We start from the raw sequence: 26,524 nt of genomic DNA on the forward strand, positions 1-26,524 counted from the left end.
TTTGAGCTAGAGGAAGGCTCTGTCCTTAGAGCTTGACCTGCTCTAATTACATTACTTGGCTGGAGCGGCTGGTTGGCACTCATCCTGTGTCTAGTTGATTCATGTGATGAGGGACCGGGACACTTGAATGCCACATTTAACGGGGTCACTACAGGGCAGGACCTCAGCCCTAAGTTAGCCTTTGGTCTGTTATCGATGGCCACGCAAACAAGCACACTGACGTCTCCCAGCCTGGCCACTTTTCTCCACGTTTCTTTCCTTTAACCCCTTCATTAAGTGGTATGTTGTCATTGGCTCCTACTGAGGCTGTGCACAGAAAATCTGAAGTGGTCAGAGAAAAATGGTTAAAAAACACCATCAGCAGACTTTCTACTTGAGTGTAATGCCATTTCAACCAGTGTGTCAAGTGCATGTGATAGCCATGGTATTGGTTCCTTTGCTTTAAGAAGTCACGGCTTTTACACACACATGATGGCCTTCAGGTGTGAGCCTGTTATGTATGTGACACCCCGATAAAGAGTCACATCACTCTGTCACTCCAGCAAGTCCCTTCCTGTTCACAGTCAGCACACAACCGCCATTCTGACCTCTGTCCCCAGGGGCCAGTTTTCCTTGTAATTAACTTCATGCATACAGACTTATAAAGTAGGTATTTTTCCTGAGATATCTTGTGCTCAAAATAATGTTTCTCCAATTTGTCTGTACCTCACTGAACATCAGCAGCTCCCGTTGATTGCTAAGTAGAGTCCCATTGAACAGATGTGCCCTGATTTGTTAGATGATTTTCCTAAAGTTAGAGGTACGGTTGTTTTCATATTTGACAGTATGAACAAGCATGGTCCAGTCATTCTTGTAAATTCTCCTTCTGAACACAGGCAGTCTTTGTCTTTGGGTACACATTTAAATATTTGTATTTGAGACATGGTTTCCCACTGAACCTGCCTGGACTGGATGAGCTCCTGGAATTCACTCTTGCCTCTGCCCTTCCCAGTGGGGATACACTACAATGTCTGGCTTTTTACTTATTTTGACATGGTTCTGGGGATCCTATCTTAGATTTTCATGAGACAAACGCTTTACCTGCTTAGCCATCTCTCCAACCATTAGAACACACAAATTTTATAAAGTAACTTTTAAAATCCCACTAATCAAAAAACACCATAAAAATAAAATGTATTCAGGTGAAAAAAAAAACATGATTTACCTCAAATAAAAAAATGTTAGAACTAGTTAGCGTGTTTATCAATTTTAGGTCACAGGTCCCTTTCTGGTCTAACATTTCAAGCTAGGAAACATGGTCCAACCACCATCAACTTATTTAAGTTATAAAATTGTATTAGTGAAGAGTAATATCACAGAGAAATAAAGCAAAGCAGGCATTAAAATTACCTTAATATTTGACTATCAGAGGAGAGAGATGCTTTATAAAGAGTGACTTCATGGGCCCAGCTGGCACTGACGAAAACACTCCCTCCCCCACGCTGCTAGTGAGTTGTCAATCATTACTATCTTCCAAGAAAGCAATTTGAGAAAACTTCTCAAGATACTTCAACATCACATTGGACCAGGCAGTCAACTTTGAAGAGTGTATCCTATGACTAAATTTAGGACCTCAAACACTGATTCCAGAATGATGAAGTGTTGGAAGCAAATTAGGTACTGAGCAATTGGACTTAAATTAATTCAAAGAGTGGACACTTACACTATCACCTAACTATTTTTAAGTAATTTCTAAAGTCACAAGGAAGGGCTTACCTTTTAATGGTAACTGAGAAATTAGAATTACAACTATATCAATTGTTGACTACATAGTATTTAAAATATGCACATAAGGTGCAATGAATTAATTACACCCAGTACTGTTAGTGCCAAGAGTGAGGTTATAGCCTTTGTTAGTTTTTAAATATTTTTCTCTATTTTCAACAATTTTCCAAGTGAGCCATGGAACCCTTGAAAGTTATTTTTTAAAAAACAAAACAAAACAAAAAACCAAAAACAAAGCAAGAACACATCTGGGCTGGTCAGATGGGAGAAAGAGAGGATGGGTTACCACAAGTTGTGTCCTCTGAGCTCCACATGAATGCCAGTGCACACACATGTGGTCCCCGCCCTAGCCACAACCAATAAATGAGTAAGTATAAACAATCCAGTATCTATAAATAAATAACCATAAACAGAATGTTGTACAATCTAATTTGTATAACAAGGGCATGATAGAATAAGTCAAATCTGATGGATTTGGCTTATAACCATCAATCTTTAAAGATTTGATTTTAATTATACGTATGCGTGTGTGTGTGTGTGTGTGTGTGTGTGTGTGTGTGTGTGTGTGTGTATGTATGTTGGGGGAGGGTGTGTGCACACGAGCACAGGTTTCCTTGGAAGCCAGATGCTATGGATACTCCTAGAGCTGGGGTTGCAGAAGGTTGTGAGCTGCCAAAAATGGGTGTCAGGAACTGATCTCGGGTCCTCTGCAGGAGCAGGATGCACTCTTAACCGCTGAGTCATTTCTACAGTCCTAGCCATGATATTTTCCCAAACAAAGCGACATAGAAAATATCTGTCCCCGACCAGGAATATGCATGAGGGAGGGAGGGAAGGAGGAAGGGAGGGAGAGGGAGGGGTAAACTCAGGTCAGGCTGTTTCTGCCCCGCTGGAAAATGCTCTTTTGTTTCCTACTTTATGAGTTACAGGCCTGTAACCAGAATCTCAGCTGCATCACAGCATTTTATAACATTCCTTTGCTTGAAAGGATTGGCTTTCCTGTCCTTATGGACTTTTGTTAGCATTGACTCATCTTACAGTAAGACTTGCCCATGGGTTTAAAATGTTAAGGGTAGATCTGTTTTGAATGCTCGAATCACTCTATTGTGATTCTTCCAATTTTCAAGATTAAAAGGATGTTCCTTTTTATATCACGCTATACATTTTCATGTTAGAGTATTTATTATGCTCCTGTTGTGCCTGCTAGGTAGCACAAATGACAGTCCCCTCCTGCCCTCAAAGAGGAGTCTATACATGAATGACAGCATCTAATTTGATTTTATCTTTTAGTGTCATTTGGGATTCATGGCATAAACAACAGCGTAAGAGTCTGGAGAGCACAGTGGGTGGGCTCTGTTCTGTGTTTATTTATTGTATGTAATGTGGTGTGCATGCGTGTAGACGTCTCTGTGTGTGGGCTCATGTGGGAGTGTGTGTTCATGGAGGCTGGAGTCTGACATTGGACGTCTTTCTCAATTGCTTTCTTATTCATTGAGGTGGGGTCTCTCACTCGAACTCAGAGCTTGCTGATCCTAGTGCATCTAGCCAGCTTACTCTAGGGATCCAGTCTCTGTCTTCCAAAGGCTGGGATCACAGGTAGGCCACTATTCCCATCTGGCTTTTATGTCAGTTTTGGGATCTGATTCTGATCCTGAGTGGGTGGGTTATAAAGCCCAGGAAAACTTGATTGGAAGCAGCCACTGAAAATACATAAACATTTGAGATACACTGGACAACCTTGTAGGAGGCTTGTCTGCCCCAAAGTTCAGGAGGACCTTTGGTGTAGGTACTATGTTTTCTCCCACAGGAGCTCAGTAAATCTTATTAATTCAATATTAAGGTATTTGGGCTATAGGCTCTGGAAGGTCAATCTTTGATTCACAGGACACCTGCTCATTCAATGGAAGCTTTACAGACAGACTTGTCTCCTCTTTCTCACATACTTTGTGCTCAATGTGTGTCCTGGAGCTCCTATCCTGTGAAGAGAAAATTGCTCTCTCCTTGGGGACAGGAGTTATTGGGATACTGAAATGGGAGGCAAGGCAGCAAACATTCCTATGTTAAAAATATGCATTAGTTACACCAACTGAGAAAGAAATGCTGGTGGTTGTCTGACTAGTTAGTGGACAGGGTAATTTATGAGCATCTTGTCCATTGCAGACCCATGGTATTTAAGCAAGAGAACACCAAAGATTCTGCTGAAACTGGACCATCAAATTTAGGTTTTGACTTTTCATGAACCCTCAAAAAATCCCCCATTTCATGTCTCCTGACCTATCCCCTACAGATTCTATCAAGCTTAGTATTAATCTTTTTGGAAAGTTAGGATATCGATCACCCCACTTATACATACAAACTTCCTTTGTTCCTTAACTACTATGCATTTCCTGAACCATTTATTGTGGTTTGGACCTTGAAACATATTTGAGATAGTGTCTTATGTATCCCCGGCCACCATCCAAGCTCACAGTGTGGTCTGATGGCCTTGATCCTCCTACATCTACTTGTGGAATGCTGAGATCACACATCTTGACTCTACATGTGGAATACCATTGTATTAAATCTCCATGTCATTTCATTGAACACTATTGCTGTTAGTCACATTCTAGTGTTTGTAAAAGTTTTAACTTACACATCAAATCTTAAATCACAAAAAAGGAAATGGTGTGATACACCCTATGTCAGACAACACCAAGAGACTCTTAAACTGATACAGAAAGCCAAGCCGAAGCACAGCCTCAGGATGGAGAGAAGAGGAACATGCAGAATCACTTATCTACCAAAAAGGGTCTTTGTCCACATGACCCAGGTGGGTGAGTGTTTCAGAGCTGAAAGAGTGAATAAAAGATTAAAAAGATAAACCAACTCTGGTCAAGTCCTTCCTCCCCAAAGAGAAACTCCACCCTTGAAAGCTGGTCCTTGGGGGACAATGATAGATGGATAGTGTGGAAAGTGCTTCAGTTTCATTTAAATTTGAGTGAAGAGGCACGACATGTTTGTTTTAAATGTAAAGAAATGCAGACATGGCCATCATTCAACACACTGGGAAGCTTTGGTAAATTGTTTGCAAACTATCGCTACAGAAAGTTATTTGGGGAAGAGGTGAAAATCGGAGAACACTTCCCAAAGATACCAACTTGAGTTTTAGAGGGTTTTACTTAGTAATCAGACGCTGATGATAAAAAGTCAGTGGGTCACATCGTCTCTATAGATGAGAACATCCATGTATGAGAAACTGCTTTTCGGCATCTTCTGTGGGGGTGGAAGATGATGTGACCATCTTCCCTAGTGAATTACTAAGATTAAGCTCAAGGAAAATGAGGTGCATTCATGGTTTACCTCAGTGGAAAATTCTGGCTGCGCCACGACAGACTTTTGAAGTGAAGTCTCTTTCTCCAGAGACCTTGGCACCTCAAGGATTTGGGGTGATTTATGTAAGCAAGAGCTTGATAACGTCTGGTTATTGCTTCAGAGTCCAAAGGAAGGTCAAAACAAGCCACAAATAACTTAGTGTTCTTTCTGGAAAATTCTTACAATGGTAAGGAAGAGCAGGATATGGAGTGATGTTGACAACAATACTTCAAACTTGCAAAAATGGAGGTAAGAGAGCAAAGGGAAGAAACAGGAAAACGACAGTGGTGGTTACCTGCTGAGGGGGATGGGCAGATCTTTAAATATTTCATCCTGAAAACACTTCTGTAACGAGAGTATATGAGATAAGTCAAACATGACTTAAAAGGATGAAGAGATATCGGGGCTGAAGAGAGGATTAGTGGAAGAGCACCGGCTGCTCTTGCAGAGGGCCCAGGTTTGGTTCCCAGCACCCACGTGGGGCTAACAACTGTCCATGACTCTGATTCCAGGGGATCTGTCTCCTCCTTCTGGCTTCAGTGGGCACTGCATGAATGTGGTATACAGACATACATGCAGGCAAAACACTCATACACATAAAATATAATAAAACAAATGTTTAAAAAGAAAAAATAAACCAAAGAGATGCTTCCTTCCTTTTTCTCCTCCTCCTGTTTATTTATTAATCTATTGATTGATTGCAAAGCCTTTCTCAATCATTGTGCCTGATATTAGCACCTTGTATTTGTAGATATTTGTCTTTATGGATACCCATATCATGCTGTGTCCTGATTACCCACTGAAATTTCTGTTTTCCATGAGGTCACACCACTTATCATCCCACGTGTGGTACTCCTACTGTCCCTACTATAAGATATTTGTTGTTCCAAAAGAGTTCCTCATGTACTACGAAGCTCATCACAGGGCCTGCTCATTACCAGGGTGCTCTTGAAGTTGTCCCAGCTGTGGAGGAGTCTGTCAGAATAAAGGAACAATATTCCCTTGATAAATTATAGATAGGAGAGAATTTTACAGGGACACAAGTAAGGAAAACATATTGTTTGCCTTTTACATATAGCAAATGTGGGCTTCTGACCTGCCTAAGGAGTCCACATTCTCCTTGAGACTGTGTCTTTGAACTTGATGTAGGCTGAAAGGAATAACCATTGAAAAACAAGTAGGGAAACTATAGGTTAAGAGGAGCGGAGAGCATTACCTGTTCTCTGGACAGGAGAAGACAGTAAAGATTAACATGATGTTTCAGGAAGATATGTTCTGTGGCTAGGAATCACCACAAGCTCTAGTCCAAGTCACAAGCCCACCCCCAAACACAACAACGTGCCTGTCTTGATATGTGCAAGACATAGCAAAATCCATGTTACCTGGAAAATACCTTAGTGGTAAAGTGTGATCAAATCCAAGTCACAAGAGTTAGAACATCCTGTCACCAACTGGCTGTGCATGCCACTTCGTGTCTTTCCCTCACACTGTGGCCCGGGTCCAGACTCACATCAATGAAGCCTTGTGTCCATGTGTTAGGGAAGGTTTGGATGAAGAAAGAGAGAGGAGACAGGAAGGGCTGGAGTGAATGAATATGACTTCACCTTAATAATTACCATGCTGACAGATGAGAAAGGAAGGCTTTGCTCATTTGATGTAATTTGTGTAGAGTTCGCAGAGTGAGGAAACAATAGAACAACTTTGAAATCATCATGGTGTCAGTGCATACGTGGGAGAGGCACCCAAACAGTGGAGATGTGTACAGTACTCAGGGATTATGAGGCCACAGAATATAAAATTAAAGAAGAGACATATTATTCACTGGGATAATTTTTGAAATAATGTTTACCTCAAGGAGATATCATCAATTCCAAGGATGAATCAGCCTGGACATACTAGGAAAGAAAGTCTATGATGCTCACAGGAGTGAAGATTTAATAACACCCCAGGGGGAGTGATTGAGCAGAGAAGCAAATGCTGCTGCATCTGTTTGGTCACACCTGTTAGTGCACACTGCCTGCATCTGTTTGATAACATCTGTTAGTGCACACTGCCTGCATCTGTTTGATAACATCTGTTAGTGCACACTGCCTGCATCTGTTTGATAACACCTGTTAGTGCACACTGCCTGCATCTGTTTGATAACACCTGTTAGTGCACACTGCCTGCATCTGTTTGATAACATCTGTTAGTGCACACTGCCTGCATCTGTTTGATAACATCTGTTAGTGCACACTGCCTGCATCTGTTTGATAACATCTGTTAGTGCACACTGCCTGCAAGAAGCCAGCAGCAGACATAAAAGTACCTTAATTTTGAGACCAGCATGGAAAAGACACATGGGATATTCAGAGAGTGCATATGTGTGATTAGTGTAAGATTGAACAGTAATTAACTATAACTCATGATGGGTAATGCTTGGTGTGTCCTGTCATATTGTAGATCCATCTGTAAAGCAGGACAAAAATAGCAATAGAGAGTAAAGAACCAGTGCGTGACCCCCCTCCTCCCAAGACTTGGGGTTCATCATGGGACAAGAGGGGAAAGACTGTAAGAGGCAGTGGTCAGAGAAGAAAGGACACAGGACCATTGAACTCATGAATCCCAGTAGCCATTGCCCATACAAGACAGCACAAGATCAAGCCAGTCACCATTCCACATGGATGGGAGGGGCTCAGGAGTGCCACCTCTAAATAAGGAGCTTTGGACAGCTGGCTTCTGGGGAAAGGAGAGTCAGTTTTCTTTAAAGATTTGGTCCTTAGTAGGTCAACTGTGGATAGTCCCACACTCACGAATATATGGACAGTGTAACTTGGACTTGGTGAGTTATGAAGAAAAAGGAAAAAGAAAAAGTACATGAAGTTGGATCCTGGAGGAGTTGGGGGAGGGGTGAGAGGTGCCTACGATCAAAGTAAGTTGTATGCATATATTAAACTGTCAGAGAATTAACACAAATATTATTATTGAAATGAGTGTGTGAGCTCGGAAACAAGCAATCATATAGAAAAGGAGGAACCTGGGACCAAACTGAGCAGCCCAGAGTGAGGTTAACATCAACAGAGTTAAGCTTCCAAAAGTTTTTTTGGTGATATGCAATAAAATACTAATTTTCTTGATTAATATTTACAAATAACCATGTTATAAAGAAGATCTGCATTACTAAGAAAAACTGAATATTGCTAAAGAAATGTAACTTGTCATTAGTAAACACTGAAGCAGGCTATGGGAAATCACACTGTGATTATGCAGTTTCAATTCTCCAGCAATTTCATGTAGATCCACAAAATTTAGTTATGATAAAGCTTTAGATGAGTAAATTACTTTATACAGTATGAGCCAAAGAGCTAACGAGATGGTACGTGTAATTTTTGAAAACAGATCTTGTTCATTACAGTGGAGTGTCAGAAGAAAGCAGATGTTTAATTGGCTGTGCATATCCATTAGTAGGAACCGTGAGGAGAGGAGAAAGAGAAACACCTGGGTGTTTCTAATGCTGAAGCTTTAAACCTTCAAGACAAGATGTGGCCAGAGGGATCCCTGTAGCCTGCACACTGCTGTTTCCAACAAGGCTTCTGGAAGTCACTGCATGCGCATTGTGTGATGTCTAGAAAGAGTGGAGTTACAGGTCAGTGGGACAGCTCCGAGGGTAAGGTGCTTGCCCCCCAGCCTGATGACCTGGATTCCATTCCCAGGACCCACATGAGAGAAGGAGAGAGCTGGCTCCCACAGACTACCCTCTCACTTCTACACTCATGCTCTGGCTTGTGTGCCTCCCCCAAATATGTAAATAAATGCATCAAAAAGGTACTCGGAGTGAGTGTGGTCATACACAGGAAACTGCTAAGTGTCTACGTGACCCCATCTGTGACTCCACTTTAGGGGCAGGTGGACATGTGTAAAGGTGAGACAATTGAATCACACTTGCTGGCTCTTTGGGTGGAGAGAATTCCTACTTCCAAATTCCTAATGGCCAATTGCTATGAGCATTTCAAGAAAGACCTCTTGAGAGATGCTGAGTTCTAGCTAGCATCTAGTCTTTTTATTTATTTTTTGATCACTTCTTCATCATCTTGAAATTATTAAACCAATTCCCCGAATGCTATTTTATTCCATTTCTATTTCTAACAAATAGTTTTAAAATTCGTATTGTTTGGGGGAAGTAACAGATCGTGGATGTCTTTGTGTTATACCCTTTCTGCTTAATATGCTTTTAAACTCAAGACCTTTTCAAGTCATCTTCTCTACATGAAGTACTTTTCATTGAGGCAATTATATTTTTATTTTTAGGACATTTGCATAGAGACAACTAAAAAGGGACTTCAATGAAGGCTACGGCTCTTACGCAACACTCACTTACTTGATTTAATCAGGATGTTCAAAGAAAATGTCAGACACGGTAACAGTGACTTGTACTTAGGGAGAAAAGTTAGTGATTGGAGCATCCTTTGGGGACATGGCCTCAAGTCTGCATGCTAGAATGTTCCTTGAGATCCTAGGATTATGTGGGAACTTGACCCACTCTCTTCCCATTGGTAACATGCAAGGGAAATGGAGCCTGCCCCTAGCTCCCTTCTTACTGCTGGCCATATTCAGATTGCTGAGTGTGCTCTGATCGTTCACAGCCCCTTTTTTAGAGTTGCTATTTTAGTTTAAAAAGCACTGGTAAAAGCCAGAAGTGATTCTGAGCATTACCGAGCTATCCAAGGTGCTGCCTCTCTCACATACAGCATGCATTCATTCTGTCTTTTCAGGTCTGCCTTTCATGCAATGGGGTGGGGGTGGGTGGTAAAAAAGACTTCTACTTTGGTGCGGCTGCATGTTTTCCAGGACCAAAGTTACAAAAGTCGGAGCGTTTGCTTGTTTGCGATGCCTGCACAAGGACTCTGGCCCTCTGTGCAGGAGCAGGCAGCCCCTCCACTCACCGGCAGGGCAGGATCCTCACCACATCATTGGGCTTGTACCCTTCGATGCAGACAGCACAGTTATCAAAATCAGACTCTGTTTCCTGCAACAGAAGAACCAGAAGAGCCGACTTCAGGATCTGTCCTGAGCAAACACTGTCATCAACCAAAGGCGAGCTTGCCCGGAGCCAGCCTCTCAGCAGAGTTACCGATTTCTTAATCAATAATCCACCAACTGGCTTAGCTCCCACCCTCCCGAACTTCACCTGCTGTTTCCAGGCAGAGGGCTTTTGTGAGGGAAACTCCATTCCCATGTGGCATTCCTAAAGTGTTGTAAATGACAATTAAAGGTGACACAAAGTCCCAAGAGTGAGGAATGATGTTCATATGAAAGATTTATAATATACTCAGTCCTCTGGAATCTAAAGTGTGTATTAAGAGTAAATACAAATGGAGTTTCGATTTTTTCTGTATGCAAACCTAAAAGAGGCCCCTCATGGTTTCCTTATGCTATCATGCTGGCACTTATTACTCTCTAGTTGAGAGGGAAAGATACTGATGAAAATAAATGCCACTTCTAAATCTAGTTTTTGTGTGTGTTCATGTGAGGGCACCTGTGTGTGCGTCAGAGCTGTTCTCACCACATCCACCACCACCTCCACCACCACCACCACCACCACCACCACCACCACCACCACCACCACCACCACCACCACCACCACCACCACCACCACCTCCACCACCTCCACCACCACCTCCACCACCACCTCCACCACCACCACCACCACCACCACCACCACCACCACCACCACCACCACCTCCACCACCTCCACCACCACCTCCACCACCTCCACCACCACCTCCACCACCACCTCCACCACCACCTCCACCACCACCACCACCACCACCACCACCACCACCACCACCACCACCACCACCACCACCACCACCACCTCCACTACCTCCACCACCTCCACCACCTCCACCACCATTCTTACTATTATTGTTATTGAGATGGTGCCTCTCACTGCACCCCAGGAATCCTCCAGTGTCTGTCTCCACAAGCAAGCGTCACCACATTTGCCTTTTCTGTGAGTGTTGGGGCTCAAACTCAGTTAGGGCAAGCATTTTACCTAATGAGCTGTCTTCCCACACTCCTGGCTATCATTTTAAATCAATGTTCTCTTGTTAATCTCAAAAGCATTTTCATATCACTTAAAGTACTAGCAAATAACTTGTGAGAAAAATCAATTGTTCAGACAGCGACAACACCTGACGTGCATGCGAAGGTCAATTCAGTACCAAGTCTCCAGGGGACGCTAAGCCCATATGCTGTACTGTAGCCCACTGTTCTAAAAGACTGGGCATTGGGGCAACTTTAGAGCCTGTAGGCTTGGGCTGTACTCCTTTTTGTCCTTCCTGGAGGTGGCTCATGGCCTTTGGCTTCTTGTCACCCTTCTATAGTGAGGGAGGAGGCTGGTGAAATGACTTTAGTGTTCTAAGCCCTAGAGTTCAGAAGAGCTAAATATCATTTACACATTTATATCTAAACTTCTGCGGAGAGCACAACTCAGGGTATAAACCCACCTTCTTTCCAAGGACTTTTGGAAAAACTTCCACGGGGTCATACTAAGAGTAACTATTACGCTTTTGTTTTTCTGAATCACTTGGAGTAAGGTAAGCAAATACTGATTGAAATATTGAACTTTAGTTTCCTGTTTTTCTTTTTGTATTGATGGTCAGACAGTTTCAACCTAAATTTAAGACCAGTTCTGTCACATGTTTCACGTAACACCTTTGTGTTCTCATCTTACCCAGACTTGGAATGTTTTCTTGTAGTTTGTACTTTTCTGAGACAGGGTCTATGTAGTCCTGGCTAATCAGAAACTCACTGTGTATACCGGGCTGGATTGGAACCCCCAGAAATCCACCTGTCTCTGCTTCTTGAGGGCTGGGATTAAAGGTGTGGGGTACCACACCTGGCTTCTTGCACACCTTTTAAAGCCCTTCTTTATTGTACACAATGCTGGTTTCACTAGGACATTTCCATGCATGCGTATCACACTCTTCCACTTCCCACTAATGTCTCCTATCCCCCACCCTTTCCACGGCTCTTCTCATATTTCTTGAGTAGGAACCCTTCTACTTATAAGTGCTTTTGTAAATTCTAGATTCTGCATATGAGAGAGTGTGTGGTATATCATCTTTCTACACCTAACTTAATTTTCTTAACATGGTGGTATCTTGCTCCATTTATTATCTTTCAGATGATGTAATTTCATTCTTATCAATGTCTCAATAATTCTCCACTGTGTATACACTTCACATTTCCTTTATTCACTCATTTGTTGATGGGTACTCATGCTGGCTGTTCAACTTGGTTATTGTTGCACGCTTGACTTAAAAATTTCCCATGTTTGGTTGCCAGCAAACTGCATGAATTTTATAAACACTTGATGTCTTTAATAAAAACATTCTAAGCACCAGATACGCATAGACAGGACAGGTTCACATCTGTCTTCCCTTCCCTTCTCTCTCTTCTCCTTCGGCTGTCAGAAAAGACAAGAGTTTCCTTGACTAGGTCCTCATCCAAAAGGAAAAGGGCTTCTCACCTTGTCGCCCTTCCTGATGGTCCTGACCTGGAGCTTGCTGATGGCTTTCTTTGCTGCATCTCCCAGACGGCGCTGAAAAATAGAAAGCTGCTCGTTAACAACAAAGATGTGTGATTTCTCTCTTACATTCTTACAGCATTTCATAAGCCAGGGCAGCTCTCTCTGAAATCGTACACATGTCATGAATGTTAAGGACACTGGGTGGAGGACACAGGGCCTGGGCATTTGCAGAGAGTGGTTCTAGGAATCAGGGTCATGAAAACACTCTGTTGGAGAGAGGCCCTTGTTCCTAGTGTTAGGTTCACATGACAGAGTTAACGTATGCAATAGAAACTTCCTAGCTTCAGTGTATCTGTACAGACTGGCAACTAGCAAAAATAAAGTGTTTCCTAACTTGTTGAGGTAGCTGGCTAGTGTGTGACTTGAGTGAACAGCCCCTCTTTCTCATATCAAGAACTTGTTTTGCTTGTGTCTCTCACTTTGCTCATATAGACCAACTGATGTAGCCTGCAGTATACGCTCAATCACCTTCTTCCTGTGTGTGCATCTGAGTGCACTGTACATAGAGGGAGGAGATGGCTCAGTAGGTAAAGGTTTTCCCATGGAAGCATGAGGATCTGAGCTCAGAGTCCCAGGACCCCAGGAAGAACAGCTGTGGCGCCTCAAGTGTGTAACCCCAGAGATAGTGGATAGTGGAGACAGGTTGATCCCTGGAGCACTCTGACCAATCTAGCCAATCAGTAAGCGCCAGGTTCAGTGAAGAGCCTTTGTCTCAAAAAATAAAGATAAGATCGACAGAGAAAAGCCCATTTGCCTCTGGCTTCCACATGCATTTGAGTTATGTGAGTGTTCACATACACACATAAATGTGCACATACCCACATGAACACATTTAACACACACCCACACCCACACCCATAGATTTTAGCATTTAGGTTAGTAAATAATTGCAAACCACATACTTGGAGAATCGTTATTATGCATGTTAAGGAAGAATACATCGTGCCCCAATTTTGCGTAGGGAAAACTGCTGTCCTAATGAGTCTTCAATGGCAAGGCAATGAGGAGAGGGTGTGGGAGTCAAATTTTAATCTGTTGAGGGAAAACGGGATTTCTGTGTGTGCTTGCAAGCATTTCCTGCATGGTTTGCCTTACTCTCTTAGCATGTGTGCATCTGGCCTACAGTAGACACATCTGCAGCAGTGAAATGTAGTTGAAGGATTCAAATTAGTAGGGAATTGGTTTTGTTCAGATCTTGATGATAATAATAATAATGTGCAGTTTTCTTTTATGAGTTATGATTTTTTAAAATTTAAATTGCCTTTATTTTCCTTGTGCTGGGGATTGAATCTAGGCTCTCATGCTTGCTAAGCAAGCACTGTACGGCTACACCCCATACTTTTCTCCTAAGAATACTGAACATGCCAGCTGTCTTAGTTACTTCCCTATGGCTGTGAGGAAACACTGTGACCAAGGCAACTATGGAAGGAAGTGTTTATTTGGGCTAATGGTTCCAGAGGGGTAAGAGTCCATCACCATCACGGAGGAGATGCCTGGCAGGTGGCAAGCAGGGTGGCTGAACAGGAAGCAGAGATCACACAAAGAATAGTGCCAGGCTTTCACCTTCCAGAGCTTACCTCCGTTGACATAGTTCTCCCAACAAGGCCACATCCCCTAAGCCTCTCCTAACAGCACCACCAACTGGGGGCCAGTAATCCAAATGCTGGAGAATAAGGACACATCGAATTCAAACCACCGTAGCAGTGAAGCCTACAATGTCCGCGGCACCGCTGAAGTGTTATACTTCCTTACCCTTCCTATAGCCCCACAAGAAAGGTAGATTCTTCAGAAAGCACTACAGTTTACAGAGCTTGGGAAACTCTACCACAACACAACTGGACAGCAGTCCAACCCTGCAGCCAGGCATCCGGCCACTAGCCAATCAACCTGCTGACCAACCAATCAAAACCTCTCAAGTCCTTATAAATCATTTTTCTTTTATTTAAAAAAGCAAGTAGAAAGTGAGTTTTTCTCTGTGTTATTTCATTTTCCTTATTGATATTTTGTCTAGCCCTCCAGCCATTAATTGGCAACACACACACACACACACACACACACACACACACACACACACACACACACACATTTTTGTTTTGTCCTTTGTTTTTCCGCAACAAGGTCTTACTACATAGCCTGGGTTGGTATTGAACTCAAAATCCACTCAGTTTCCTGAGTGTTAGGAATCATGTACTACCATGCCTAGCACATATCTTTAATTGTATTTTCTGTCAAATGCCGATCTGGGTTTTAGAAAAAATGTCTCTGAACTATAATCTTCCAAACTCCTGCCCTCTGTAGCTCATCACCCAGAAGAATTTCCATAAAAGATGAGTAAATAAAACACTCAAACAGTAGATTTTTTAAAGCATGGGAGAACTTTAGCTAGGAAAGGGGAATTACAAAGGAACTAAGAGCAGTGGATCTCAGCCTTCCTGAGGCCATGATCCTTTAACTCAGTTCCTCACCTTGTGCTGACCTCCAACCATACAATTATTGTCACTGATGCTTCATACTGTAATTTTGCTACTGTTATGAATCGTAATGTAAATATCTCACGTGACCCCTGTGGTAAGGTCTGGGGGTCACGACCCACAGGTTGAGAACTGCTGAAGAGCAGTGATCTATGCTGTAAGGTGGTAAAGTTGAGTAACCAGCCCGGTGAAGCCTCCAGTCTTGACCAGTAGCTACCACGGGCTGGAAAAAAGGGAAAGACTGATGTCATTTTGTTCTCAGAAGCAAATGTCACAGGTCTGCAGGTCATTACATTTAAAATAAGATACCTGAACCCCAGATAAAGAGACGTTGGACATCTTTCCTTTATTTTTATTTTTAAAAACTACTTAAATTCTTTTATACATATGAGCCCTTTGCCTATAAACATGCCTGTATGTCCCTGGTGCTCATAGAGGCCAGAAAGAGGACATCACATCCCCTGGAACTAAAGTTATAAATGATTGTGAGCTGCCATGTGTGTGCTGGAAATTTACCTCTGGTTCCCTGGAAGAGCAGCCAGTACTCTTAACTATTGAACCATCTCTTCAGTACCACGAAATGTTAGTTATCTTCCTTTTTTAAAGTTCAGAAAAAGTTGCAATTATGTTTAGTTGGTATTTTAGAATATTGTGTTCAATTTAATCACTTAAATTTTTGTTTGCTTTTTTGTTTTTTTTTTGAGACAGTTTCTCTGTGTAGCTTTGGAGCCTGTCCTGAAACTTACTCTGTAGACCAGGTTGTCTTCGAACTCACAGAGATTCTGCCTCTGCTTCCCGAGTGCTGGGATTAAAGTTGTGCGCCACCACCACCTAGCTTCAATTTTTTATTCCCAGTGAGTGAGAGTTTAAATTGAGTAGACAGTGGTATTTTCAAATAATTGCTGCAGCTTATACTACAATGCAGCACACCAGAAGTAATCTACCTTCCTCCTCCCTCCTCCCCTCTCATCTTGTTTCCTGTGTTAGGGTCTTCCTAGAGAACCCAGGTTGGTCAAGTATTTCCCATCACCCTGTATCAGCCTCCTGAATGCTGAGATTGGAGAATGTGCCCATGTACCACCACATCCGGCTAAAAATCATGCTTTCAAAATTATATTTTACTTAAGTCAATATTTTAGCAAATGACATATGCCCTTAAACATGAACTTGTAAGATAAGTTAGGAAAAAATGCTTTTAAATTTTGGTTGTGTATTTATCTTTACTTTTCTCTACATCTACATCGAAATTGGATAGGTTTTTTTTTGTTTGTTTGTTTTTTTGAGACAGGGTTTCTCTGTGTAGCTTTGCGCCTTTCCTGGTACTCACTTGGTAGCCCAGGCTGGCCTCGAACTCACAGAGATCCGCCTGGCTCTGCCTCCCTAGTGCTGGGATTAAAGGCGTGCACCACCACTGCCCGGCCAACCCAGGGTCTTATACATATTATGCACACAGTTAAGGAGCTATACTGTGACCCATGTTTGAAGACATTCATTCCTGTTCTCTCTTCCTAAGAGAAAAGGCTCTTCCTATGCCCTATAAAAGGCATTGCAAGCTGCCTTTCTTAAAAAGATAGTGAAGTCCAATCAGCAAGCTGATGTTGAGGTACCCGGCATCATGACTAACAAGACAGCCCGTGGTTAGGGAATTAGAAAGATAGGCTCCAAGCCTAGCGTTTGTATGACCTCAGTCCAGAGGGGACAGTGATTTCCTGAAGGGTCCAGTCACTTAGAAGGCGGGTTTCTTAAGTTCCCAGCACTAACAGCCCAGGAGACAGTGAACTAGAACACAGAGAAGTCATAGACATGAGGACTTCTAGGCCTCCCCTCCCGGAAGTTACCAGAAATCAAATGGTTCTCAAAGCTGTGGCAGGAACTGAGCGGCTGTTTTGACAGACACTTAGGGGTTAACTGAAAGTGAGGTAAAGCAAGGCATGTCTGCCTTCATTTTATTTCTGGCACCATTAGGATCTTAAACTTTTGGGCCACTTCCTGATCGGTCTGCACATAGGTACGTTAATTATTTAAGAGGTGCTCGTCTGAAGCTGGTAGCCCTTTCCCTTTAAGAAAAAGACGCCGAGGTAAGAGCCACTAGGATTTGGAGCTGGAAGGATGGCTTGTGATTGCAGTGCTTGCTGAGCAAGCCTGAAGACCTAAGTCTGGATCCTCAGCAGTCAGGGAAAAAGCTGGGTGTGGTGAGCTCATCTCTAATGGGAGTGGAGTGGGGTGGGGGATGGGGAGATCTAGGCAGGGATCCCTGGCCAGGCAGCCTGATTGAAATTCAAAATTCAGGCTCAGTGGTAAACTGTGCCTCAGAAATTAAGGTAGAGAGAAACAGAGATGGAAATGCCAACATTAGTCCCTGGCTTCTGTATGTGTTCTTACAGGCAAATGCCAACGAATACTACATACAGTACCCTGTTCCTCCGTGAACCACTGAGATTTGCAGAGACATCACACATAATAGCTGGTGAGTCTTTCCAACTTCCTGTTCTGGGCTCTGGGATTGGAGCCTGCCTGTCTCTAGTCATTTCCCTAAAGTGGCTAAGAACTATAAGCCTTGGACAAAACACTTGCTGCTGAAAACAAAGAACTCATCTCCAAATGGGAACTGAAGTGCCCCTGGAGTGATGAGGACCTCACCTTCCCCAGAGAAACAGTGCTGAGATCATGATCAACCAAACCCCATTTAACTAAGATGGTGTAACACCTATGCTTCTTGTCCCTGCCGCCAGAATCCTGGAGTGTGTGGGTCAACACCCTTGAAGCCAGGACAAGGAAGTCGGACTGCTGCTCTCTGGCTTGTTTTGTTTTGTTTTTTCTTTCCTTTTTTATTTTATTTTATAATTAAATTTAATTTTACATATCAGCCATGGATTCCCGTGATCTGCCCCCCCCCCCCCGCCCTCCCCCCATCCCACCCCCCATCCCCATCTCCTGCAGGGCAAAGATTCCCCTGAGGATTGAGTTCAACCTGGTAGAATCAGTCCAGGCAGGTCCAGTCCCCTCCCCCCAGACTGAGCCAAGTGTCCCTGTATAAGCCCCAGGTTCCAAACAGCCAGCTCATGCACTGAGGACAGGTCCCAGTCCCACTGCCTGGATGCCTCCCAAACAGATCAAGCTAATCAACTATCTCACTTATCCAGAGGGCCTGATCCAGTTGGGGGCTCCTCAGCTATTGGTTCATAGTTTATGTGTTTCCATTTGTTTGGCTATTTGTCCCTGTGCTTTTTCCAATCTTGGTCTCAACAATTCTCGCTCATACAAACCCTCCTCTTTCTCGCCAATTGGACTCCCGGAGCTCCACCTAGGGCCTGGCCGTGGATCTCTGCATCTGGTTCCCTCAGTCATTGGATGGGGTTTCTAGCTCGACAATTAGGGTGTTTGGCCATCCTATCACCAGAGTAGGTCAGTTTGGGCTGTCTCTCGACCATTGCCAGTAGTCTATTGTGTGGGTATCTTTGTGGATTTCTGTGGACCTCTCTAGCACTTCGCTTCTTCCTATTCTCATGTGGTCTTCATTTGTCATGGTCTTTTATTCCTTGTTTTCCCTCTCTGTTCTTGATCCAGCTGGGATCTCCCGCTCCCCTAAGCTCTCTTTCCCTCGACCCTTGCCCTTCATTACCCCCGCTCACGTCCAGGTTGTTCATGTAGATCTCATCCATTTCTCTGTCATTGGGTGATCCCTGTGTCTTTCTTGGGGTCCTGTTTTCTATGTAGCCTCCCTGGAGTTGTGAATAGCAGTCTAGTCATCTTTGTTTTACATCTAGTATCCTCCTATAAGTGAGTACATACCATGTTTGTCTTTCTGAGTCTGGGTTACCTCACTTAGAATAATTTTTTCTAGATCCATCCATTTGCCTGCAAACCTCATGATGTCATTGTTTTTCTCTGCTGAGTAGTATTCCATTGTGTATATGTACCACATTTTATTTATCCATTCTTCAGTTGAAGGGCATCTAGGTTGTTTCCAGGTTCTGGCTATTACAAACAATGCTTCTATGAACATAGCTGAGCATGTGCCCTTGTGGTATGATTGAGCATTCCTTGGGTATATGCCCAGGAGTGGTATAGCTGGATCTTGGGGGAGATTGATTCCCAATTTTCTAAGAAAGTGCCATATTGATTTCCAAAGTGGTTGTACAAGCTTGCATTCCAACCAGCAGTGGAGGAGAGTTCCCCTGGCTCCACATCCTCTCCAGCATAAGCTGTCTTCAGCTAATGATCTTAGCCATTCTGACAGACTGAGTGGCTGGATCTGATATGTCGAATCTACCCAAAGTCAGGTTCCCTATGGCCTTGGACTCTGGTAGCAAAGGTAGGAAGAACATATTTCATCCAACCATTCTGAAAAATATTCTATCATAGATTCGTTACTCTCTTTGCAGCCTCATTCTTTGCATTATGAAAGATAATACCTCCTTTGAAGAGGAAAAGAACACCATTTTCGTTTCAGGAAAGATATAACAGCCCAACCTGGCAGGGCCAGGACAGACGGCCCAGACTCCAGGGCACAGGAAACTTAACTTCTGAGACATATATCATACATGATATGGTGATTATGGAGCCAGGTAGTGTGAGTTTTTTGTTGTTGTTCTAGAGTGATAAAATAAGAGAAAAAAAGCACCATAAAAATGTTTAAACTGCAGTGGTGGTGCACGCCTTTAATCCCAGCACTTGGGAGGCAGAGGCAGGCGGATCTCCGTGAGTTCGAGGCCAGCCTGGGCTACCAAGTGAGTTCCAGGAAAGGCGCAAAGCTACACAAGAGAAACCCTGTCTCGAAAAACCAAAAAAAAAAAAAATGTTTAAACTGCTCTATCATTTGCCTATGTATATACGTATGTACGTATGCCAATATTCCTTTTGTGTGTGGGCTCTCTTTGTTCTACTGCCTGCCAACTAGACTAGACAGACCGGCCAATGAGCCCCAGGGAGCCACCTACCCCATATTGGGTCTGTACTCATGTACATGCTTTTCAAGAGACATGGAAAATCACCCAGAGAGAAAAACAGCCCTGCTTTCAGTATTTACAAAGTGTGCACTTTTCAGCTAGTATTTGGGATTTCCAAAATGCAAATTAAGGAGCTGATAAATAAAACCGGGGCTTCTTCAATGTTATTCATACTCTGCCTTGGAGCCACCCTCAGGCCCCAAAGCATAAGCTTCTTTTGTTTGTCTGAGACAGCAGCTCACTATAAAGCCCTGGCTGGCCTAGAACTCATACGTGAGTGCTGGGATTAAAGGCAGGTGCCAGCATGACCAGCTTGTACATAGACACATGAGCCTTTTAGCTCACCTGTTAAAGGCTTGTTCCTCAGGTGTTGAAACTATTGGGAGGTGATTAGATCCACAAGGATGCTGACTTCATCAGTGCATCCATTGATGAGTTCCTAGCTCAAGGATCTAGGAACACTCCCTGCCCCTAATATTTAGAGAATATTTTATTGTAGTCTATAGTCAAACCTATGAAGGTGATACATATTTAATATGGTGTGTTATATGGAAATGTAAAAAAAAATAACTTCAGTGTTTCTGGTCCAATATGGCTGTTAATTTCAATGCAATAGACTGGAAACAGGGCATGTCTTGTCTGCTCTCTCATGTCCCCTCCGCTAGCTCCCTAGCTCTCTCTCTCTCTCACTCTTTCTTATTCTCTTGCTGCTTCATGTTTGCCAAGAGCTCAGCAGCCTCCTCACAGTGTTCTGACTTGTGACAGGTCCATATCGATGGAGCAAGCCCACTGAGGATTGAAACCCGTGAGACTCGGAGGGAGAATAGCTTCCCTACATCGACAGCATCCTCTTACGAACTCTGTCAGAGCAAGAGAGAGACGCAGGGTGACGGAAAGAAGCCCCCATAAAGCCGTTGTATGATCTCTCTTGCTTCGGGCTGCTTGTTTCTTTGGCTTTTCTTCTTGGTGTTCTTGAAGACTGGGTTCAAGACATAACACATGCTGTGTGGGTTCTCCATTGCCTAGCTACAAGCTTAGCTTAGAGTTTTCAACTGTACCAAGCATAAAAGGGAAGGAGGCAAGTGTTGGGACCTGTCGTCTATCAAGACACAGAATTCTTCTTTTGTGAGTCTCAGTTAGAGCGATGGTGAGGGAAGACTTAGAGATCACTTCAGGTAGAAGGAGGAGCCATGGCACTGTGTACCATCCTTCTGGTCCAGGGGCATCCCCCACAGTGTCTGGTTAATATGCTTATGGAATTCTAACACAAGTAATTCCAAATTCTGCTTTTTAGTAAAGATTGTCAAGAGTAGGTCATGCTGGTAATTAGATTTATCCATCAATTTGTTCTGAACAAGTGAAAAAAACATTTATCAAGGTTATTGGAATTTTTTTTGACAGTAGTGAAGATCAATTGCTTTACAGAAAATAAGGAAAGAACTATATATTAAGAGAAAAAAGGCCCTGTAAATATCCACGAGATGTTAAGTGATGACATACCTCATCAAATTCAAGGTACTAAATTGGCGATTTTCTAAATATTTAGGAAACTGGGGGAAAATAAGACATTTTCCTTTTCATTTCCTGAGTATTAGGAATGCAGAGAGGGGAGAACAATCACATGAAGCAAAACCGTGGGACCTCGGATGGAGGACGCAGTGCTGGTCTCAGAAAATCATACCCATAAGTGTGCCATTTTGACACGCTGAGTTCTGAGAGCTGAGGGACACCCGAGGGTCTCAGGAGCAGCCTCAGAAACCAGGTTTCACATGGAACTGTTCCTGCTGCCCCAAAATAAGTCATGGAAGTCATAGTTCCTCTTCTCTAAGATGAGTCATAGGAGCTAGAGTTCCTCCTCCCACAAAAACTCAAACAAACTCGAAACCCATAAAGGTCATGTTTGCACCTCTTCCTTGAAAGCCTTCATTTCTGAGAAGCCTGCCTTTACTCAGGACAGGGAAGTGCAGCATAGAAAAATCCTGGAAGAATCTTAGCGGGCTGGCATTGCTACCCACACCCAGTCTGTCACCAGGAGGTTGTACTCTTTGCCCAATCACACTTCTATGTAGCTCTCCATTCTCCATGACCCTAAGGATGATAGATACTTCCTCCTGGGTTCTTTGGTTTTCTTTTTTGAAGAAGACCAAATATAAACTGATGAGTTCTAATTGCCATGTTGATCTCTTTTTGACTTTTCTTGTTAGTGGTGTGCTAGCTATGACCCTTATGATGAACAAGGAAAGAGATTACTCTCCATAACTGCAACAACATCAAAAATGGATAGACTAAGGAAGACACTCAGTCATATTTGCATATCCCAAGTCTTCTCCAGAGTACCCACTTTTCAGGTAAGCCTGCCGATTCTGATGATTAAGTGGTACTATATACCACTTATGGAAGCTGATGTTTCCATATCCCTTTCTCCATCTCTGACTTCTCTTCTGAGCTGCAGCCTCTTAGTGAAAAACCTCCCAGGCATTTCTGCTCCAGTATCTCATAAGCTTCTAAATTTAATGTTGCCAAATGCAATGTTAAAACCAACACCACTGGACCTCTTCCGCTTTCCCCACTTGTAGTAGATGTTTGAAATTGAGCTAATTACACCCTTAATTCTTTGCTTCTCTCAAACATATTGTAACTGTATGATTTCTCAGCCGAAGTGGAATGCTCTTGAGAGCAAACGGAAGAGTTAATAATTAGACCGTGTGATATTGTTGCACTTCATACAAAACACACGTTTTGTTCTTTATCTTAGTTTCTGGTGAGAGCTCCCCAAATCCCTGCAGTTATGTGATGGGAGCAGCACATGTGAACCAATCTTGTTATTCAAAACAAGCACTTTCAGTCACCCCTGGCTTTGTATTAATAAGGTGGCTTTTGGAAAGTCCCTAAGGATGGGGCTGCTTGCCTCAGAACTTTGTGATTAGAGGTGTGGGATTTTCAGACCTACCACCACGTGTGCCCTGAGTGCAGTACTACCTGCTTATGCTATTACAACAGAAGCCTCTCCGTGAGGGAACAGGTCGTGACTGTATAATAAATGTCGAAAATAAACTCGTTCTCTCTCTGCCTGGGAAAGAGAGACTGGCTGTTTAATTGATCACCAGTGAACAATGATGATTTAATCCCTCCTGCATGGGTAATGAAGCCTCCACATATCCCCAAACAGGGTTCAGAGAACTCCCAGGCTGCTGAGCATGTGGAAGTTATCCCTCTCAGACAGGATATAGAAGTTCGATACCCTGCCTTCCATACTGAACTTTCTGTCCCTTTTAACCTGGCTGTCCCCGAGCTGTAACATTTTTGAATGAACAGGAAAACACTAAGTCAAGAGCTTGCCTGTGTACAGTCTGTCTTCCAGATGCACAGGTGTGTGACCTGGACTTGATCCACATCTAGAGTGCACAGTCATGTGGGACAGAGCCCTTTCTTCACCTTGGGGTTTGACATGTGTCAAAATCAAGTTAGAGCATTGGCAAAGGCACAGGAGACGCCGTCCCACCGTCCAGGGAGCAGCATGTAATGGCACACAGGTAAAGCCCCGGAACACATGGTGACATATAGATCAATAGAAATGGGCTGAGTTTAGTTATAAGAACTAGTCAGCAAGAAGTCTGCTATGGGCCAGTTTGTAAATAACATAAGCCTCTGTGTGTTTACTTGGGTCCAATTGGCTGTGAGGGCTAGGTGGGACTGGATGGGACCGGAGAAACCTTCCAACTACATTGTTGGGGAATCAGTTAACGTGAGAGAAAACCCCATAGTTGAGGCAGAAGTGTGCATGTTCTCATTTGAGTGAAAGCATAGGAGGAAAAACAGGGTCTCTTACCCCTTCTATATTGGCTGGCACAAGAGGTGTAAACTAAGACATATTTCTGTGTTCTATATTGGGTCCACAAGAACTTGAAAAAGCTCCGTAATTTGACACTTTAGCCTTTTGATGAGACTGTAGTCCAAACCCACCACTGTCCATGGTAATTATGGTCCTCATGTGGTGTCTGCTGTCTATTTTAACGTGTGTTCCTGTTGCTGTTGCTGTGACACAGCTGTAAGGGCAGAGCCCTTGTCTAGGTGACAAATGTGAAAATAACCTTAAAAAAATTCATACACACACCAGCATTGCCGGACGCACACAGAGGATATGGTCAGAGTTTTTCCCTCCGGGAAGACTGGAGGATAATTGCTGGGGGAATTTGGTGTGGGCAGGATCTTTACTCTGAAATGCATAACTTTTGTTTCATGGTTACTATATTTTTACTCTGCCTATGCACTATTGTTTAAATTTTTAAAGTGTTTCACGGCATAGGAGTCTCCACAAAAACTAGATTTTTTTTTCATCTACAGTGAAATTTTTAAGAATTTATTTTTGTTTTGAGACAGGGTCTAGGTGTGTGTTTTGTTTTGAGGCTATGACGTACATTCCTGTGGCTAGCTGGGTATTATATTTATAAACCACCTTTTCCTGTAGTTCTAGAAGAAAGTTGGAAAAATGATTCTATTCTGTTTCCAATTGTAACAACCTCATGTATAGACTTCTATATACAAGAAGCGAGCTATTAACATTTAAATACTGATTTCTAAGAAGTCTTCTCTTTGCTATCACATATGATTTTATTGACACCCTTCTGATAATGCCACACGTTTCTTGTTTGACCCTCACAGCATGACTCCAGGGCTGGCATGCTGTCACACTGACCTTATATTTGAGTCAACTGGGGCCTAGGCAGGGGAAACAGCTCCTACAAGTGTTGCCTCTAGGTCTCACCAAATGTTTGGCCCACACTGACCCTGATTCCCAAGCTGGTGCCTTTAATCACCACCCTGTTTTAGGAAGCACGAAATAGTAGCCAAGTTCTTATCCACTTTCAGCTGCAGCCCTTTTTCTCGGGGACTCCATGTAGAAGACCGCTGTGACTACCCAGTGAATCTCACTCCAGGGGCTACTGCACCGACTTGACCTTCTCCATGTACAGAACAGCACGAAAAGCCTCATTATCATGTAAGATGCTGGGGAAGGTTTTTAAATCATGAACCACATGAAGCCAGGTGGCTATCTACAACAGACTAATTCAAGCTCAATCCTTCTTCAGATACCTGCCAGCAGAACACATTCTGATGTGAGGTGAAGTCCTTTCCTGTTTCATCTCAGGCCGTGGGCCTAGAAAGACATGGAGGCTCACTCTTTCTGAAGGTCAATGATACCGTAATAAAAATAAATGATTTAAGTCAACCTGCTGCTTATTATAGATATGGCTTGCACAGCTGTAATGTTCTGTTGAACAGAGTGGAACACTGTCTATCAAAAGATATTTTTTCCTAATCTCTTATTCCATTCTTTAAAAGGGGCTAAAAATGTAGTTAGTGTTCACATTGATCAGGAAATAGGGCTAGCTTTTAACATGGTCCCATCACTGAGTGACCTTGGTGATAACACATTGTAATTCAAGGAAAGTTAATAAATGTCTCACTGAGCACACACGTGCCTAAATGGACATACAAGCTCTATCTACGTGCAGACAGTAGAGTGATCAAAAGGATTACACAGTGAACTCAAGGTCTAACTGGTTCACAGCTTCAAATTTCGTTCTTGCCTTAAGTGCAGGTAGCTGCTTAGATTCCCCATGGGTATAAAAACACATATTTTTTATTTATGACTGTCTAATTAGCTGATAACTATCTTTTTAATAATCAATGTACAAATACATCCTTTGTACAGAACCCTATAGGAGCCAGCTGGACATATTCCGCGTCCATCACCTTGAGTCTAACTGGTATTATATGCACTTCTGCAGCAGAACATTTAGTGAGGACAGAGAGTTGGACTCAGGTGTGGTCATTCAGCAACCAACATGACTGTAATAATGGATGCCATTCACTGGAAACTACTATCAAAATGTCACCTTTGAAAAATTAAACATCCATTCTTGATTTAAAAAAACCAGTAATATTGACATTTACAAAATTACATAATTTGTAACAAGAGAAAATATCTCAACCTATAAAACTGAATGGAAAATAATATGATGGAAATTTATTTCAAAAATCTCATTAAATTGAGAGTATTCCCTTAAATACCATAGGTTGAGAGATTAGCTTTCCATGTTATTAGACATGCCAGTGAAGTGAAATAGAATGTTTAAAATTAGAAAGAACTAAACCAACACAAAATGATTCAGTACCTGGGAACAAGCATAAGAAGACTACGTCACATTGACAGGAATAATTTAATAGTGCTACCAGAGACTAAAGAGCCAAGAACAAGCAAAACCAAACTGTCCTGAGGAGATTCAACACCACAGTTCTAAACTTGCTGTGAGTTATCCTACAGCTCTGAAAGCTGCCGTGACACTTCCAGACTCACAGACACAAATGCACTGAAGACAGTGCCACAGAGTGGACAGACAGGGACAGATTCG

General features: G+C 42.8%; 1 protein-coding gene across 2 annotated transcripts in view; it reads right to left on the reverse strand.

The window, feature by feature from the left end:
* Positions 1–26,524, reverse strand: part of Rnf150 (ring finger protein 150) — a 225,628-nt gene that overhangs the window by 63,461 nt on the left and 135,643 nt on the right. For both annotated transcript variants that reach the window (XM_042277476.2, XM_006995732.4), the window contains exons 3-4: positions 12,629–12,700; positions 10,038–10,120 (exon numbers count right to left, since the gene is read on the reverse strand). In XM_042277476.2, the coding sequence (XP_042133410.1) occupies positions 10,038–10,120; positions 12,629–12,700 (155 nt within the window). The remainder of the gene's footprint in view (positions 1–10,037; positions 10,121–12,628; positions 12,701–26,524) is intronic.

The sequence above is a fragment of the Peromyscus maniculatus genome, chromosome 5, assembly GCF_049852395.1.
Source record: "Peromyscus maniculatus bairdii isolate BWxNUB_F1_BW_parent chromosome 5, HU_Pman_BW_mat_3.1, whole genome shotgun sequence".
Classification (NCBI taxonomy): Eukaryota; Metazoa; Chordata; class Mammalia; order Rodentia; family Cricetidae; genus Peromyscus; species Peromyscus maniculatus.